This window comes from Lolium perenne, chromosome 7, assembly GCF_019359855.2.
Source record: "Lolium perenne isolate Kyuss_39 chromosome 7, Kyuss_2.0, whole genome shotgun sequence".
Taxonomy (NCBI): Eukaryota; Viridiplantae; Streptophyta; class Magnoliopsida; order Poales; family Poaceae; genus Lolium; species Lolium perenne.
Genome location: NC_067250.2, coordinates 105,865,841 through 105,883,600, shown reverse-complemented (window position 1 = coordinate 105,883,600; position 17,760 = coordinate 105,865,841). Strand labels below are relative to the sequence as shown.

Here is a 17,760-nt window from a genome sequence, read left to right as displayed (position 1 = left end):
TTGCAATCTACTGTCTATGTCGATTCGGACAAGATGCTTTCATGGATGTATATTTTCCCTTTATTTTAAAATACATTTTAAACATATTAAAAAATATGAAAAAATTCGAAAAAACATGTTACGCTACATCTCAACATCATACGTGTTCACGAAGTTGTTTCATGAAAAAGGGTGTTGTTATGTGGCTTATGCAAAAAAAAAATCAATGGTAAAATAAGACTTTTTACTAGGTATTTGTTTGTCTCTTTTGCACAGGCTACAAAAAAAAATTAATTTTACTATGAATTATACGTGAGATGACATAGAATGTGGCGATTTACTGGCTAAATTTTCTCCAAATTTTTAATATTTTTAAATTCGTTTTGTAAAGGGTGCATATGCGATCTGAGATCAAAAGTGCATTTTCGTACAGATTCTTCCTTTTCAGATTGTAAGTGCTTCTAACGAAAGAAAACTCGGATCTTACAGATCCCACACACAAAAAACAATCCAATGGTCAGCTTCTGCATCCTAATCGGCACGTCTAAATATACACAAGCTGCGTAGTATCTGTGTAACTGAATCAGTACAAGTGCTACGTTGTTCCATCCGTACGACGGTCATCGGCGCACCGGTACCACCACCGTGTGCTGCTGCATGACGAGCACGGAGCCCATCTCCATGGACGCGTTGGACGCCAGGATCTCCGCCACGGCGCCCATCTCCCGCCCGGCCTCCGCCCACCGGTCCAGTCCGGCCAGCAGCTCCACCGGCTGCCGCCCGCCCCGCCCCACGATGACCAGCGAGAACATCCCCGCCATGGCGTCCAGCGTCTCCACCACGTCGGCCGGGCTCTCCACCACCTTCTCCACGTACATGGCCATCTCCCTCGACGCGTACAGCTCGTAGAACCTCCACATGAACCGCTCGTCCGCGTCCCCCTCGTTTAACGGCTGCTCCAGGTCGTCTCCCGCCGCAATCGCCGCCGCCCTGGAGGTGGAGGACGTCACGGTGTCGTACGTGCTGCGCTTCACGAACCGGAACACGGTGAGGCCGATGTTTGGGTTCTCGGCGAGCCGGGATGCCACCGACACGGCCTCGCGGTCGTCGGGCCCGCCCAGGAACACCGCCGCGATCACGTGGGTCACCGCCCTGTCGCTGCACGGGTGCAGCAGGGTCCTGGTGCTCGTGTCGACGCTGCAGGGGACCTGGAAGCTGGCGCCGATGCTCCGGTAGGGCCGGTCTACGAGGAGTCCCACGGTGCACGGCGCGCGCGCGAGCACGCCGTGGTTGAGCTCGCGGCGCTCCTCGAGACGGCACGCCATCTTGCCGTCGTACCGCTGCTCCTTGAAGCAGGGGAGGAGCAGCAGCGCGGCGTGCGCGTCCGCGGCGCAGCGGCACACGGCGTCCACGTCGCGGGACGCGCTCCTGCCCACGATGTCGATCTGCCGGAAGGCGACGCCCGTGGCGCGCCAGTACAGGTCGACCACCGTGTTCATGTCCGTGATGGCGTCGCGTCCGGCGTCGTACTCATCGATGATCTGCTGGTGGTAAGGCGTCGTCGACGACGCCGCGGCGGCGGCCGCCGCCGCGCGTTTCTGGCCACCATCGAACAGGTGGAGGACTTGGACGGCGGGCTGCGTCTCCGGCTCGGTCACGAGGAGCTCGACCAGACTGAGCAGGGCGGGCGTTGAGTGCGCGCTGTGAGAGCAGGTGAGCATGCGCAGCTCCCGCTCCTCGCCCAACGACTCCAGGGCCTGGTGCCTCCTGGCGTACGCCTCCTTCTCCTTACGCAGCACAACCGCGGCGGCCGGGCCGGCGACGAGGGTGCTGGCCAGGTTGCCGATGATCATGGCATACAGCGCTTGCTCCGCCCACACCTGCACCAACCAATACCATACCACTACCATCAGTCAAGTCCATTCAATAAAGACAGGGGTAACTCAAATCGCCGATGATATGAATATATGGTTACCGACCCCTTCTGATTTGGCGAACTTCATGTTCATGGTGTCGACGTGGCCTTTGACGTTGAGCAGGACGCCGAAGCGTAGCGCGTCGCAGAGCGGGATGTTGAGGTACGCGGAGGCCACGGCGGCGCCGATGGCCTTGCCGACGAGGCCGAGCAGCATCATGAGCACGCCGGGCACGATGATGGCGCCTGACATGGAGTTGAAGTCCATCCGCATCCCGATGGTGGCGAAGTAGAAGGGGAGCAGCAGGCCGTTGACGGTGGGCACGAGCGCGTCACTGACGGAGCGCGCCGCGGGGCCTTCCCTCGGGAACGCGAGCCCCAGCGCGAAGCTGGTGGGCAGCCCGTCGAAACCGAGCTTCTGCGGGAAGTTTCCGACAATCCAGATGGCCGCGATCATGAAGGCCAGGTCCCACGTCTTGACGTGGTGCTGGCCGACGTTGCGCTGGTTGACGCGCGTCACGGCCGGGCGCACCGCCCACACGGCGAGCCCCGCCGCCGCGAGCGCCACGAAGCCGAGGGAGAGGTCCTGGCTCTTCTCCTTGGCCATCCTGGTGGAGGAGAGCACGCCGTCGCCGACGACGCAGATGATGTTGGTGCCGATGGCGGCGGCGACGAGGAGTCGGCCGTTCTCGGTGACGGTGAGCTTGAGGTCGCTGGCGATCCGCGCGACGGCGATGGAGGAGGTGTTGGTGAGCGCGACCATGAGCGTGGCGGCCAGCATCTCGGGCGTCCTGACCGGGGAGTGCATCATGCTGCCGTACATGCCGCTGGAGACGATGGCGGCGAGGAAGAGGCTGGCGGCGACGGTGGCGTAGGTGAATGCGACGCAGCGGTGGGTGGTGCTCCGCAGCGCGGCGATGTCCATCTCGAGGCCGACGAGGAACATGTAGAGGATGCGCGCGGCGGAGATGTAGCCGTTGTACATGTCCTCCACGTTGTCCACGTCCACGTGCACGATGGCGTTGCGGATCCCCAGCCCGCCCACCACCATGCCGGCCTGCACACACGCGCGCGCCATGCATGCATATATATATGACGAACAGGGGATTTCGCGGGAAAGGAAACGTGAAATTGAAAGATTGCTTACGAGGATCTGGGAGATGGCGGTGGGCTGGTTGTAGCGGCGGAGAAAGGAGTGGAAGAGGCTGGAGAGGACGATGACGGCGAGCAACTGGATGACGACGAGGAACAGCGTGTCCAGGGCGATGCCGGGGATGGGCGTCCACCCAAGAGAGTCCACGGGGTTCGAGCACGAGTAGTAGGACATGAAATCTCTGGCCATCTTCCACGGCAGTCGGCCGCCGCGCGCCGCTGCCTACCTTAGCTTAATTAGCTCCGGCCGGCCGTCCCCTGGCGCCTCGATCGTCGGCTATGGCTCCTCGATCGGCGCGCGGTTCCTCACACGGCTTCGCCTTGCGTGCGTGCATGTGCTGCGAACAAGACCTCGACTTTTTTGGAGGGACGGCCATGGTTTTCGTGGCGGTGGCCGGGGAGGCGCCCCGGAATTGGCTCGCGGGATGCTTCAAAAATGAAAAGGGCTTTATTGTAAATACAAATGTGTTGTGGGGGCTTGTTCAAGTGGGAATTTCCCTTCTGTTCGGGCAACCAGCACCGCCGCCTCCTCTCCACCTCCACTAGGGCGCCCGCGCCGCCGCCGCTCGCCGCTCGATCGTCATGTCGGACTCCGACGAATACGGTGCGATTCCCACCGCTTCTCGTTCCCTTTCCCTGCTTCCCACTCTCCGTTCTTGACTCGCTGCTCGCTTCGTGTGGCTCTGCGGGGTACAGTGGACTTGCCCGTCTCGGACGAAGATGATTGGGAGGATGGAGAGGAAGCGGACGAGGAGGACGTGAAGGGAAGCTCCAAGAAGAAGAAGGCCAAGCAGCACGTGGACCAACTCAAGAGGCTGCAGGAGAAGGTTCGTCTCCTGTCCATTACTATCTTCTGCTTTCTTGGCCGTCCTTCAGTGGAGGAGTCTGATTCTGCAATCCATCATTAGTCATCGTTTAGCAGCCATGATTAGCTTAGCAAGCCGGCTATTCATATTCATATAGCTCTGCAAAGTATATGTTCTGAATCATATGCAATGTCCCCATAAAGTTTATTTACCAAATTACCCGCAAAAAAAAAAAGTTTATTTACGGAGTACCAAAAATTGGGCTCCTTTTCTGGATGCCTGGTTTAGCTCTTCAGTGTTAGGCTTGGGTTGTGGATTTATTTTAACTGAACAACAGCTTCTTCGACAAGTGTGCATACATGTAGAGTGTTTAGGCACTGGTAGTCTGGTACCTTAAAGAATGACGATAACTAAAATCCAAATTGCAGTGACCATTCTAAGTAATGTAGCTTTTAAGCACAATGCAAGCCTACAATAGCTGGTTTTGCAGAGTGAAATTTTGAGATCGGAAATATAATTTGCCATTTCCTGCACCAATATGGGAGTTCTACTTCCCATTGCAGTGTGGAAGGCTAAGGTTCACTGGCTTCAGCTGCACTGTAGTTGGTACTGGTGAATCTGGAATCATATGTGTAGGCACATCCGTGCCGAAATAGAACTAGTATCTATTTGAATTAAATTCCAAAATTTTGATTTGAACTCTCACAAGCCCCTTTTCGCTGAAAAATGTGGTGTTGGTTTAACTTTTGAATAGTCTTGTTCCCTAAAACGGCTTCTCAGTTTATTATTTTTTGCTGTTACTGAATCTGTGATTGATGGGTATGAGAATCCGTCCATAATCATTTGATGGCTTTTGGCTACCTTTTCATGCTCTGGTTGCCCAATTCCTTTTTTAAGTCCTATCCTTTATGGACAGTGGTTTACACATGTAACAGCCACGGCCAGGAGCTCAATTCTATTTTTTCAGTTAGTTGTTTGTTTCTTTCCTAATTTTGTAAATTCTAATTTTATTCTCTGTACTGTTTTGTTACTGTTGAGTGTTGACTGCTTATGAAACTTATTGAAATATTTTTTTGCAGGATCCTGAATTCTTTAAATATCTAGAAGAGTGTGATAAAGATCTCCTCGGCTTCAATGAAGATGACATCGATGTAAGATGAATTGCAAACTTTTTCCTTGTAGTAATTTTCCTTTCTCGCTCTAGAGGATTATATGAGCTGGGTTGCTTTTTTTTTTAGGATGATCAAGAAAGTGATGAGGATTCTAGGTCTGTCCCTAATGAGGAACCAAAAGAAAATGTTAAACCTATTACGATGGAAATGGTTGATTCCTGGTGCCATGGTGCAGAAGATGGGAAGATAGGTTCTATCCGGTCTATTCTTCAAGCCTTCAGGAGAGCCTGCCATTATGGTGAGGACACTGCTGACAATTCATCACCAAAATTCAGTGTCATGTCCGGTAGTGTACTGGATAAAGTCATGCACTTCGTTTTAAAGAACATGGATAGCATTCTTCGCCAATTACTCCATGCCCCTAGCTCTGGAGGGAGGAAAGAGAAAATCAATGAGCTGATGGTGACCACTCCATGGAAGAGGCATGGTAACCTAATGAGGGTATATCTTGCCAATGCACTCCATATGATAACTGAGATGACTGATGACCAAATGATAGCGTTTACTATTCACCGTGTCAGAGCATCAGCTGTTTTTCTGGCAGCCTTCCCTTCTCTCCTGAGGAAGTATGTTAAGGTGTGTTAGCTTTGGCTTCTCATTCATCTTTAAGTAGCTTTCTGCGTTACTCTGATGTCCATCTGACAATGATTTATTTTCAACTGGATGTTCCTATTGTAGGCCCTGTTGTATACCTGGGCTAGAGGTCGTGGTGCTATGCCTCTTGTTTCGTTTTTGTTCCTTCGAGATTTGTGTATTCAAGTAGGTCTGGATTGCCTTGATGCGTGCCTCAAGGGTATCTACAAGGCTTATTTGGTAAACTGCAAATTGTCCAAGTCTATTGGGGGATCGAAACTGCAGCACATCCAATTTCTTGGGAATTGTGTCAAAGAATTGTATAGTGTGGATCCTAAAAGTGCTTATCAACATGCTTTTGTTTTCATTCGTCAATTGGCAGCTATCCTGAGAGGTGCCCTTACTGAAAGAGGACCAAAGGTATTTTGTCTGTTGAAGGCTCATGGTCATATGCTGGAACTTCATTAATTACTCATGATCTGACGGTTTTGTGGCTCTTCTTTTATTTTTTGAAGACATCAAAGGATAAAAAACAGAAAGAAAGAAAGAAACCAACAAACAAACAGCTGGAGGTATTATTTCTCTTAGTATTGCCAAGTACTTTTTGTCTTGTATTTTGAAAATACAAATGTTATCTTCTCACATGTTTTCCTGTTGCTAACTGATGGTGAGCTTACATTCTTCCTGTGCAGAAATCATACCAAAAAGTGTATGATTGGCAATATATATTCTGCCTCGAGCTTTGGACAAGTGTTGTCTGTGGATGTAGTTCTCATGAAGATTTCCGTCCTTTGGCTTATCCATTAACCCAGATAATTCATGGAGTAGCATGTCTGGTGCCAAGTGCACGCTACTTCCCTGTACGCATTAGATGTGTAAAAATGCTTAATTGCATTGCTCAAGCCACCGGTACCTTTATTCCGGTGTCGTCCCTGCTGCTTGATATGTTAGAAATGAAAGAACTTAGAGGGCGTCCAGATGGTGGTGTTGGCAAAGCAGTGAATCTGATCAATGTTAAACAGGTTTATTTTCTTCTACTGCAATTCTATGGGAACATGCCTCTGAAAAAATAAACATATAACTGGTATTCTTCTCTGGCAGGTTGATAAGAAAATAGTGAAGACGCGTGCCTTTCAGGAAGCTTGCATTTACTCCATGGTTGATGAGCTGGCTAAGCATTTGGCCCAGTGGAGCTACTCCGTTGCCTTTTTCGAAATGTCATTTTTACCACTAGTTCAACTTCGGAACTTTTGTAAAACCATCAAGGCTGAGAGATTTCGAAAAGAGATGAAGGATCTTATTCATCAGGTTTGCTAAGCATGTGTAAAAGAACATTTTACTATAATGCTTAATCCAACACATGTTTGCTGATTTTTATCATCATTCCTGGTTCCAGGTAGAGGCAAATGTGGAGTTCATAAGTCCAAAACGTGCAGGGATTACATTTTCTCCCAATGATACAGCTGTAGATTCATTTTTACAGGTATGAGTTGTTGTGTTGGCTTTGCTATCTGCACACTTTATTTATATACTTTTATTCTTGTGTTATTGTGGTAAAACATATAATATTCTTTCCCAATAGGTTGAGAAGGAAGAACAGTCAAGTCCTCTTTCAAGATATGTTGCTACTCTACATCAGAGAGCCCAGAACAGAATCGATGCTATGGACGAGACAAGGTTAGTTTTGTGGATGGTAGACCGTGCATAATACCAATAAATATATATGCTAACTAGGTAAATGCCCGTCGTTGTTACGGGTAAAAAATATTAACATATTCTGTATGCCTGATATTTTGTATTTTACAAATATGCACAAAGCTAAATTTGTCGTCCCCACCCTCCACCCCTGTCGGGCAATGGCAAGGAAAGGTGCAATCCGCTTCACATGATTGAGTTGTACTACATGATCCATTCAGGCATAACTTATGTAATGAAAGTTATGTGCCATCTATAGAAACCCTAAAAAGGGATGGCAATAATTGTGCCATAACTTGGTTATATTAGTCATACACAGTACTTTTTAGTACAAAATGGGCAAGTGGTATACAACAACAAACAACAACAACAACAACAAAGCCTTTATTCCCAAACAAGTTGGGGTACGCTAGAGGTGAACCCATAAGATTTCGCAACCAACTCATGGTTCTGGCACATGGATAGTAAGCTTCCACGCGGCTCTTTCCATGGCTAGTGATATGTGGTCTAAAAATAAAAAAGGAAGAAGAAGATCTAACATAGCTAGAATAAAGAGAGGGAATACGAAGGGCAATCACTTGCTAAGTCATAAAGCCAAACACATCTTCGGGGCTTGCCGAAGAGCTTGTCTAGGTAGTTCATGAAGTACTGGTTTAGGGTCTGGCCACGGAGTCCTTCGATCGCTGGTCGGACTTCCTGGCCTGCTGCCATATGCCCAGGTCCAGCGCGTTCGTCACCACCACGCCTCCCATGGCGTCATGCCGTACATGTTGCCGGGGAAGCCAAGGTGGAGCATGGCGTCGACATGGCCAACGTTGATGCCCAGCTCCAGTGCGTTTGTCGCCGCCATGCCACGTTCGGTCCCGCCAAAGAGGCCTGCCTCGATCTGTCGCTGCTCGCTTGCCACGTCCCCCCAGTACAAGCAAACGGAGGCCGCTATTTCGAGCGCCGTTGTCGCCTACTCAAGTACCTCGCGCGCGTGAGCCAGCACCTGCAGAAGGCGACATCCCGATGAGTCCCAGAGGACAAAGAGCTTCTTCACCTGATTGTGAAACAACAAATATTTGTCAATGAATCCAATTATAATTTCTATTGTACTTTAGCAGATAAATAAATGCTCTATATCTTATTTCTACTGAACGACCAACACACAGTAAAATACGCCTCGAAATTTATAGTCTTTAAAGACAATTTGTCTAGATGTAAGCTCATAAATCGAATAGGAAGAAAATGTATACTACTCCAGTATCAGGTTCTTTCTTTGATTATTTCCACTATGTTGTCTGGGATCCACCGTACAGTAGTACACTGAACTCCAATTAGGCATTCAATTAGAACTCTAAACAAACAGAAATAATTATCAAGAATTCTGATTCAGAGACAACTCAGGAAGTCACAACTCACCTCCATAATTTTTCTTGCCCTTCACCGGTTCACCTTCATGTCTTCCTAACTCCCATGACCCAACTTGCAAAATAAAGATGCACGGCCAGCCACACGAACAGAAGAAAATGGAGTGCTCCAGAGACGGAAAACGGAACACTCTGATCCTTTTTAGGTAGTAGAGACATCGAGCGACTTCCATCATCTTACCACACACCATACTGTTAGTGATGTATAGACTCTTTTACTGTATATTCCTAATGTATGAGGGGTTCCCTGCATATTGCATCATGTACATGTACTGGCCTTTGGCCCAACAGTGAATACTAGTTACTCATTCACAACATGGTATCAGAGCTGTAGCCAAGGAAGACACACTCAACAGATTGAGCAGTCAGCTTGGTGCGTTCGCGTGGAGCAAGAAGAACATAGCAAACACAACCAAAAAGACGAAGGGTCGAGTAATCAGGAGTGTGACCAGTGAGACGCTCAAGAGGAATACCACCCTGCAAGGCTGTGGAGGGCTGAAGGTTGATGAGATAGGTGGAAATAGACACAGCCTCAGCCCAGAAGTGAGGAGGAAGAGAGGCAGCGATCATCATCGCACGAGCCGTCTCAAGAAGGTGGCGATGCTTGCGCTCAGCCACGCCATTTTGGGCATGGGCGCCAGGGCAGGAGAACTGGGCAAGAGTGCCCTGCTCAGCAAGAAAACCACGCAACAGCTGGGAGACATACTCACCAGCAGAATCAGCTCGAAAGAATCTTTCTGCCTACTGTGTCTTTCTTGGTGGCTCTCTCATTGCTTGGAAGACCAAGAAGCAAGTTGCAGTCTCTCGTTCGAGTGTTGAGGCTGAGTTGCGAGCGATGGCTCTCTTGACGGCTGAGGTGACTTGGTTACGCTGGTTACTTGCGGATTTTGGTGTTTCTGCTGACGCTCTGACTCCGCTCTTATCGGATAGTACTGGTGCCATCAGCATTGCGCGTGATCCGGTGAAGCACGAGCTCACAAAACACATCGGTGTTGATGCCTTCTATATGCGCAAGGCTGTGCAGGATCAGGTTATGGCTCTTCATTACGTGCCTTCCGAGCTACAGCTTGCTGACTTCTTCACGAAGGCCCAAACTAGAGCACAGCATGAGTTCTTTCTCTCCAAACTCAGTGTTGCTGATCCACCATGAGTTTGAGGGGGGTGTTAGTGATGTATAGACCCTTTTACTGTATATTCCTAGTGTATGAGGGGTTCCCTGCATTTTGCATCATGTACATGTACTGGCCTTTGGCCCAACAGTGAATACTAGTTGCTCATTGACAACACATACTTCAGTAGTTTGTATGAGTGACATGAACTCACGCACTCCTTTTCCTGAATACATCTATTGATTAATGGCATTACTAATTCATGTCTTTCCATACCAGCGTTATTGTGGGGGCTGAGTCCTTTACCTTTTCACGGAGGTTATCAGAGGTGCAGAAGCAACAGGATGATAGTGAAGAAACTATGGCTTTCAGTAAGAATTTGTTGGCTGAAAAGAAGAAGATTAAGTACGTTCTAACCCTTTATCTTATTTTTTGGTTGCTTTCCTTGTATGTGGAAGACATGTTGTTACCTCCTCCCTTTGTTGTTGCAGAACCTCAATGGTGAAGAACAAGAAACGAGCCCGTGACGATGATGATTTGCCTACCGACGAGGATGTGGTTGAGGATTTGATCTTGAGTTCAGATGAGGACAATGATCTTGAATCAGACGAGGATGGATCCGCTCCTGTTGAAGATGACAGCGATGAAGACTTTGTAGATCCAGACAGCGCGTGGAAGAAGCAGAAGAAGGAGAAACTGAAGAAGCGGAGCAAGTACCAACCATCAAACAAGGCATCCTCCAAAACAAAAGGGAAACCCCATCCTAAGAAGAAAGCAAAGCATTAATCAAGCTAGGTGATGTCCTGTCACAGAAATTTTTGTTTAGTTTGCGAAAGAAACAGTTTCGTTTGTCATTTCCATGCATTTTCTAAGCAAATATCCGTGACAATAAGTAGAGCTTGCATTCACATATGGATAAATACAAACTCAATCGCACGTTTGTTTATCCATGAATTTTGTTCCGCTTGCGAAAGAAACAGCGATGAAATCATATGGATAAATACAAAGAGATGTGGTTCCTGTGGAGAACAAATATCACATTCACATTATTCGAAATGAGTCTAACGTAAGGTATCTAAACAAGTCACTGTTCGGCAAAAGAACAGTACAGAATGCACCACTGAATAAGAATAGCAGTACAAAAGGTGGAGTACACAACAGTAGCTGGCATGGCTGGTCCAAAGGTGACAAGATATAATGGACCTTATTGACGAGCATGTTGAAGTGGTGGGGTAGATAAGACCACAATGAAGAAGCTGCAACAAGATGACCTGACAGAGGCGTGCTATAGTTTGGTTTACTAGCCACCTCTCTGTGTCTCACGGACATCACCTTCATTGCCATCAAATTGGGTGGGTTTGCTTGAGCCATCCAATGTGCTGTTGCTTCTGTTGTTTTTCATTTGCTGAGTATCAGGGGAGATTTGTTTCTGAGACTCTTGTAAATCTTGTCCTGAAGTTTTCCCAGTGTTTTGATCAGTATTTGTGAGAAGTGCAGCTTCAGAACCTTGCTTCCCATTGGCTTGCAGTGATATACTGGACTTATCACTTTGCATTTTCTGCTGTCCCATGCTCGTTTCGGAGCCTGGTGGTGCCATTTCTCTGGATATTTCTGAGCTGCTATAATATACGGTTTCTTTAGTTAACTTGCCATTATCCTTGGGAGATATCGGCTTATTCACAGAATTCGTAGGAGCTCTCCCAGCAGGCTGCCCATCAGGTGCTACCTTGGTAGTTTGACTGGCTTCATCAATACCTGTCTTCCTTCTATCAGCAGAAAAAGGTGACACTGGAGCTTGGTCTGAAAGTTGATCGGTGTTATGACATGGTCAGTCCACACATCACAACATATACTATATGTTCATGCAATAACAAAATTTAGGACTGGTAATCAGGGATATGAATAATAGTTTTGAACTATGAATCGGCTATTCTGACTGAACTATGGGTCTATAACTACAATTGGTTAAATACTGAGCCTTATAGTATGTGATATGATGAATGGTTCTATGACAGTTAAAATTGCTGAACTGACAGTACAAATGCAGTTTTTCTGTACTGTATTAGGATTGTGTGTAAGATAGTTGGTGAATGGAACTCATTTAAAATTTGAATCTGCTATTCCGTGGAAGGCCTTTGGTGCCTGGTTTGAGGTAACTACTTAGTGTTAATGCTTCCATATTGGCTGGCACGTGAGACACCATTTCATCGGACTGCGCAAGTTTCTTTTGGTAGAGGCTTTTACCTGATGTGGTAGTTGTACGTCGTGGTGTCTGCATAGCGATCTTGTCCGACTGGCCGGTCGAGGTTTTGTTTGGAGCCTGTGTCTGTGCTCTTTTGTCTGCTGCTTTGTCCAACTTATCAGTGATAGCAACATCTGGAGCTCCTTCTTGGTTTGCAGGAGTAGACGTGTGCCTCCATTGATCAATGTTTGACTGGGCTAAGTCATCATCTTGAGCAGCTCCTTTTGATGATGCAGAAGCACCCCGAGCACTACTTGTTTGTGATCGGTTTGGCATTGGTGGAGCTGGTTGTTGCTCATTGATGGATTGTAATTTTCGTGGCTCAGTGGCACCACGACCATCAGGATCAACTCCTCCTTTTGGTGGTGTAGTTGCTCTCCTTGCATCAGCAGTAGTTGGAGTGCCAGGATCACTTGTCCCAGTTGATGGAGTGCCAGGATCTCTTGTGCCAGTTGATGGAATACCATCAATTTTTCCATCAGTCGGATTGTTACCAGCTTGCCCTTTTCTGTCCTGAACATACAAAGGCTTCTTAGAAATGGAAGGTGTTTCCTCCTGTGTTGGACGGGTTTGCAAATCTGTAGACTGTGGTTTGAGTACTTCTGGATCACTTTGCTGAATCATTTTTCTGAGCCTCTTAGTTGAGAACCGTTCATCTTCACCCTGAGTATCTTCAAATTCTTCTTGCATTGGTGACAAGTCAGAAGCTTTCAGATTAGGTGCTGCTTTAGATTGCTGAGGGGTATTTTGAGAACCTGATGGTAGCTCCCTGGTTGTTGCTGATGCAGACCTCTTTTGATCAGCGTCTCTAGCTTCCTTAATGTTGTCTTTGGATGATCCTTGACTGGGTATGGTTGGAGATGAGGCATCTTTGGTGGTGGCAGGAGTAAAAAAGCTACTTGTAGTGTTTTGGACACTGCTAGGCGATTTCTCAGTGGATTTATCAGGACTGTTTTCTTGGGGGGCTTTGTGTGATCCTAAATGGAGTTTATGGGGAGCAACTACTTCACCAGTCTGACGAGCTTGAAAATCCCTGTCAGAGGTTTTTGAGGCATCTTTGGAGGTGGATTTCTCATTATTATTTTTTGAAGAAACTTTGGTGGAGGTAGGAGGGCTAGTTGGGGTAAAGAAGTTACTCCTAGTGCCTTCAACACTGCTAGGTGGTTTCTGAGGGGTGGAGGTTTTTTGCTTTGAGGGCGCTGGAGTTTTATCGGTGGTAGTAAAGAAGTTACTTCCTTTTCTGTGGTTAGGTGAAGTTTCACCATGAGAGGTTGTTTCTGTGTGAAGAGGTTGCTGTTCCTGTTGAACTGTAAAAGACAAGGGTGATATGGCACCGCCGCTGGGTGGTGGAACCAGTACTGTTCGTGACTCGGTGCCGGTCTGCTGTCGAGGGTCTATGCGCAAGATGCGGCGACCAGATGTTGGTGGTGGTTCTGTCTCCCATTGCCACTGCTCCTCCAGCTGCTGCTGCTCAAGTTCTTCTATTTGGTTCTGCTCCTCCACACTTTGCATATCCCTCACCACCTGCTGCCAAGAATCTCGAGCAGAGATGGTATTCCACCACCTCTGCACATTCTTCCTTGAGTCATACAGGTAGGCAAACTTTTCTGATGTCACTATGTGATGAGTGTTTGGTAGGTGAACAAGGTCAGCAAGAGTAAACTTGTTCCCAGCAAGGAACTCGCTCTCGCCAAGCCTTTGTTCATAGACCTCCAGGACTTCTTCCAGCTTTCTCTTCTCTCTGTCGATATCACTCATGTCTTCATCAAGCATAGGAAAAGCCAGATGGCAGAACAATGCCCTGCTTGGAGGATCAAAGGCATGCTCCTCATGCCGTAGCCACTGTTCAATGGAAGCCCTCTCAAGGACATCCTTTCCCAGGAGGAAAGGATAGCCACGCTGTTCGTATGTTTCTGCTATATAGCGGCAGATTGCTCTTGATTCTGCAGTTTAGAAGATGAGTGTCAGTTCTGTTATCCTGACTGAACTCTGAAGGTGCATCATTTATGTTTCTGGTTACTAAGTAGCCATTAAGAAACTACTAGATAACTTCACTTCAAAAACTGAGACAGTGTTGTTATAAATTCGTATGATCAGTATATCATTTTATACTTACTAGCATTACCATGGTATACTTACTTGCATTCGACATAGAAACAATATAAACATTTCCAGCGTTTCTACGAAAGGGTTTCATGAAGCTATTCATTTTCAATCAGATCAATTTGTTGCTAATTCTGCTTGCAGTACTTTTTCTTGTTAAGAAGACAGAGCTTTACTGATTACATAATAATGTTAGTACCACAATTATTTGAATAATCACTGACATGCAGCCTGGGAAGTAGGAAACAATAAGCATAAACATGTCCTAATAATCTGCTTGACTAGTTTAGCTATTGATGAGCAGAAATACTGGTATGCACAAACTATTGATAAGTGGGAATTACCGAGTTGTTTTGATTGAACTAGTACATAGAAATGAGGGTGTATGTGGTATTGCCAAAGATTTTGGAAACCAGAATGCTAAAGAAATGTTTAAGCTTCTAAGCAGTGTTTCTCTTTGCTTCTATTTTAAGTATCGTCTTTCATGCTATATTGCCATTCATGAACATTCTGTCAAATCTTCTTAAAAAAAACACATTGTTTGTTATGTCAGTTCTACTACTATTCTTGCACCAATTATTTTTCCAGGATGGGTGCGCAAGTTTAAACCTGAATTCGTCTCACTGGGTTCGGGTGGGTGCTCTTAGATCAACCTTTGTTAGCTACAAGGCGTGCATGTTTTGAGTCTTGAGACAGGTAAATCGCACTCCAGCGTGTATTAGTGGTAAACAAAACTATTTATTTGTAACCACACTAGCTTAAAGAATCAGGGATTGCATCTCAACAAACTTAAAAAGGCTCAACTATGTAACAAGCAGTGTTACCTTGTCGAAATATAGGTCCGTCATAGAATGGAACTGGAACACTCCTCGTTGACTGCAGAGGCAGACAGAGAATATAGAAGCTTATATAAGATCAACTCGCATAGACTCAAGAAACCGCTACTACAATCTGGGTGTTCCACAAAAACTAAGACAGCAAGTACCTGGAGTCTGAGTATGTCCTTGTACGAGTCTTTCACAGTTTCAAACTCAACATTTTTCTCATACAGGCAAGCAAGCACCCTTGAGACATCGGGCAGGATCATGGATTTCTCATGGTACACCTTCACGACAGGAGCTCCTGCCCCAGTGCCAAGCCCTGCCATGGCGGCCAGATATCTGTTTGCTCTGGTTGAAGAGTTGAAGCCGGTATTCAAGTGAGAATGGTAAACCCACCCTCATTTTTTTTAATATAAGAAGGCCCTCTGCCTCCATGAAGAAGCAAAGAGAAGATGCTTAAAGTGAGAACCTAGGTAAAGGGTGGTGACCGTATGCAACGATAGAATTAGATAGAGGCAGAAATAAAGAAAAGGAAAAGACAGAGGGAACAAAGGGGAGAAAAGCAAAAGGTAAAGTAAACTAAATCTGGAGGGTTTTGATTGTCGATGGTCTTCTTTAGGTGTTGGTACCATGAGCTCAGAAGTCACATCAGCAATGCTACAGTCCACATTAAAGGGAGAGGGTAAAAACATGAAAGCTGCTTCTTGGACACTACCACTTTTATTGACGAACGCTACAATATATCGACTGCATGGGAGCATCTCAAATGAAGCGCACTACTTAACTGTTCTGTTGGCTGTGGTATATCTCGCTTTATTCATTTCTTGCCCCTTTAACCAAAGAAGATGCAGACTGCTGGTACGGGAGCACACAAGTTTTGTCTAAGAAGGCGAGTTTAGCATCAGACCTATATTGCCTGTACCAGCCTACCAGACAAACTGGATGAGTGATGGGTATCCAGGGTGCCTTTTAGTTTGTACTACCAGCCTAGCAGGTATGGGAACTTCAAATAGAGGTTACCTTAGTAAATACCAATCACAGGCTATCTAAGGAGCGTAGGAGTGTGTATTAGGGTTTTATTTTTATGACGGTAGATGGTACAAAGTGAATGTATGCAGTATAGGTAGAATTATGTGATATTGAAGCGCGTTCAAGTTTTGTAGAGTGAAATGGTGAAGCGTCTTGGTACCATGGCATGGCCGTTCATGCACAACTCGTAGCAACATGTGAAGTTCCTATGTTGGTGTCATGATTTCTTTTTCCTAATCATGCATTATGGCAATTATTTCGAATTAATTAGTTGGTGTGGATACTGGATGGTTGCAAATTATTAAGTTTCATGCATCAACCACTAAGGCCCCGTTTGAATCAAAGGATTTTTGGAGGAATTTCACAGGAAAGGATTTCCATAGGAAAGTTTCCTATGATAGCGTTTGAAACACAGGCATAGGAAAAACAAAGGAAATTAAGTTTCCTATGTCCCCGTTTTCACGGGAAACCCACAGGAATCAAAACATTGGCTCAGAGCTCATTTTTTTCTTTCCTTTGCGTCAATCCAGGTAATGAACATTGGCTGGCGTTGGTAGCAGGCTGACAGGCCATCACACAAGCTCACGGTTGAGCAAATTACTAGTTAGTGAAGCAAATTCTTTCAACGAAGCTAAATTCCTATGTCTTACCTTTTCTTGCGTTCAGAACGACCCACTTAAAATAAACCACCCACTTAAAATAATTCCTATGTTTCTCTTTCCTCTGTTTTGCACCTACATAAACAGGCCCTAGGGCTTGTTTGATTCAAAAGATTTCTAAAGAAATCTTGTGGAAATTTTACCCATAAAATTTTTCCTATAGAATCCGTTTGATTCAAAGGATTGAATCCTTCAAAAAATTTATGGATTGCTTTTCTATACCACAATCCTACAAGATTTCTAACAAGAGGTTAGACCTCTTGAAAAAATTTCTATGTGTCTATGACAACTATGCTATGCACTTAATGTCTATAAAATTTTTTAGGGCTTTCCTATGCTACCATTAAACAACTAGTTGTACCAATTTTTATAGATTTTTTCATAGAATTTAAGGAGGCAGATCATAGCAATCCTCTATTTTTCGTATTCATCTGTTTTTCCATCCTATGAATCAAACAAGCCCTAAACCAAAAGTATGAACTGATGGGAGAAACACTCCACTCTCATGTGAGGCTCGATAAGGCCAAAAAATGGACAGAAAGAACCATACCATATTAAATGTGGACAAAAGGTGCCATACCATATTGAGTTACTAGTAGAATCAAAAGTCGGAACTGATGTAAAAAAAAAAAGGTTAGGCAATCTGCGTATACTTCAACACAGATAACCTTCAATTTGATCTATCCTTATTCTTTTCATTGGGAGAATCGGGGCAAAGTTCATAAAAAACTTGAGGTGAAGATCAATCTAGCATCTTTTCCATTGAGTTCCTCTAAGCTCAAATTTCTTTTCAAAACAGCTAGAGAACCTTTTATGATATTTTAGATTGCCAAAATATTTGGAAGATCGAGCTGCTCATAGCTCATAAGCGTAGCCTGACGGGAGTCAAGCTTGGATGTCACAATCATGGAAAATAACATAGCAATGAGTTTGCAGTGTCCGACGTTTGGTCATGCGCTAAAAGGTAATGTATACATCGAATGTACTCAAAGGTAATGTGCACAGTAGCTAGTCAATTAATATCATTTGGCCATTATTATACTATGTTCCGGAAATTCAATTCGGCTCCCGGGTGCGTATGCACCCTCTACCA

The 17,760-nt window shown here is 45.9% G+C and overlaps 3 protein-coding genes across 3 annotated transcripts; 1 reads left to right on the top strand and 2 right to left on the bottom strand.

Moving 5' to 3' along the window:
* Window positions 1-374: 374 nt before the first annotated feature.
* LOC127316406 (cation/H(+) antiporter 15) lies at window positions 375-3,430 on the bottom strand. Its single transcript, XM_051346793.1, has 3 exons — window positions 3,042-3,430; window positions 1,959-2,951; window positions 375-1,859 (listed from the first exon to the last, which is right to left on the bottom strand). The coding sequence occupies exons 1-3, from the start codon at window positions 3,234-3,236 to the stop codon at window positions 600-602; spliced, it is 2,448 nt and encodes an 815-aa protein (XP_051202753.1). The 5' UTR covers window positions 3,237-3,430; the 3' UTR covers window positions 375-599.
* A 110-nt stretch (window positions 3,431-3,540) lies between these two features.
* Window positions 3,541-15,346, top strand: LOC127316408 (nucleolar complex protein 2 homolog). Its single transcript, XM_051346796.1, has 13 exons — window positions 3,541-3,650; window positions 3,743-3,873; window positions 4,932-5,003; window positions 5,091-5,600; window positions 5,703-6,017; window positions 6,113-6,169; window positions 6,290-6,619; window positions 6,699-6,905; window positions 6,994-7,080; window positions 7,180-7,274; window positions 10,093-10,218; window positions 10,305-10,608; window positions 15,210-15,346. The coding sequence occupies exons 1-12, from the start codon at window positions 3,629-3,631 to the stop codon at window positions 10,597-10,599; spliced, it is 2,247 nt and encodes a 748-aa protein (XP_051202756.1). The 5' UTR covers window positions 3,541-3,628; the 3' UTR covers window positions 10,600-10,608; window positions 15,210-15,346.
* Window positions 10,834-15,305, bottom strand: LOC127316407 (uncharacterized). Its single transcript, XM_051346795.2, has 4 exons — window positions 15,144-15,305; window positions 14,983-15,034; window positions 12,058-13,998; window positions 10,834-11,613 (listed from the first exon to the last, which is right to left on the bottom strand). The coding sequence occupies exons 1-4, from the start codon at window positions 15,303-15,305 to the stop codon at window positions 11,114-11,116; spliced, it is 2,655 nt and encodes an 884-aa protein (XP_051202755.1). The 3' UTR covers window positions 10,834-11,113.
* Window positions 15,347-17,760: the final 2,414 nt, after the last annotated feature.

Excerpts from the sequence above, each read along its gene's own strand:
- LOC127316406 (XM_051346793.1), bottom strand. The coding sequence starts at position 3,236 with ATGGCCAGAGATTTCATGTCCTACTACTCGTGCTCGAACCCCGTGGAC. Across the intron at positions 2,952-3,041 it reads CCGCCATCTCCCAGATCCTC|GCCGGCATGGTGGTGGGCGG; the intron begins GTAAGCAATCTT and ends GCGTGTGTGCAG. Across the intron at positions 1,860-1,958 it reads AGTTCGCCAAATCAGAAGGG|GTGTGGGCGGAGCAAGCGCT; the intron begins GTCGGTAACCAT and ends TGGTTGGTGCAG.
- LOC127316408 (XM_051346796.1), top strand. The coding sequence starts at position 3,629 with ATGTCGGACTCCGACGAATACG. Across the intron at positions 3,651-3,742 it reads GTCGGACTCCGACGAATACG|TGGACTTGCCCGTCTCGGAC; the intron begins GTGCGATTCCCA and ends TGCGGGGTACAG. Across the intron at positions 5,601-5,702 it reads TCCTGAGGAAGTATGTTAAG|GCCCTGTTGTATACCTGGGC; the intron begins GTGTGTTAGCTT and ends TTCCTATTGTAG.
- LOC127316407 (XM_051346795.2), bottom strand. The coding sequence starts at position 15,305 with ATGGCAGGGCTTGGCACTGGGGCAGGAGCTCCTGTCGTGAAGGTGTAC. Across the intron at positions 15,035-15,143 it reads AGGACATACTCAGACTCCAG|TCAACGAGGAGTGTTCCAGT; the intron begins GTACTTGCTGTC and ends CTGCCTCTGCAG. Across the intron at positions 13,999-14,982 it reads CGGACCTATATTTCGACAAG|AATCAAGAGCAATCTGCCGC; the intron begins GTAACACTGCTT and ends TCTAAACTGCAG.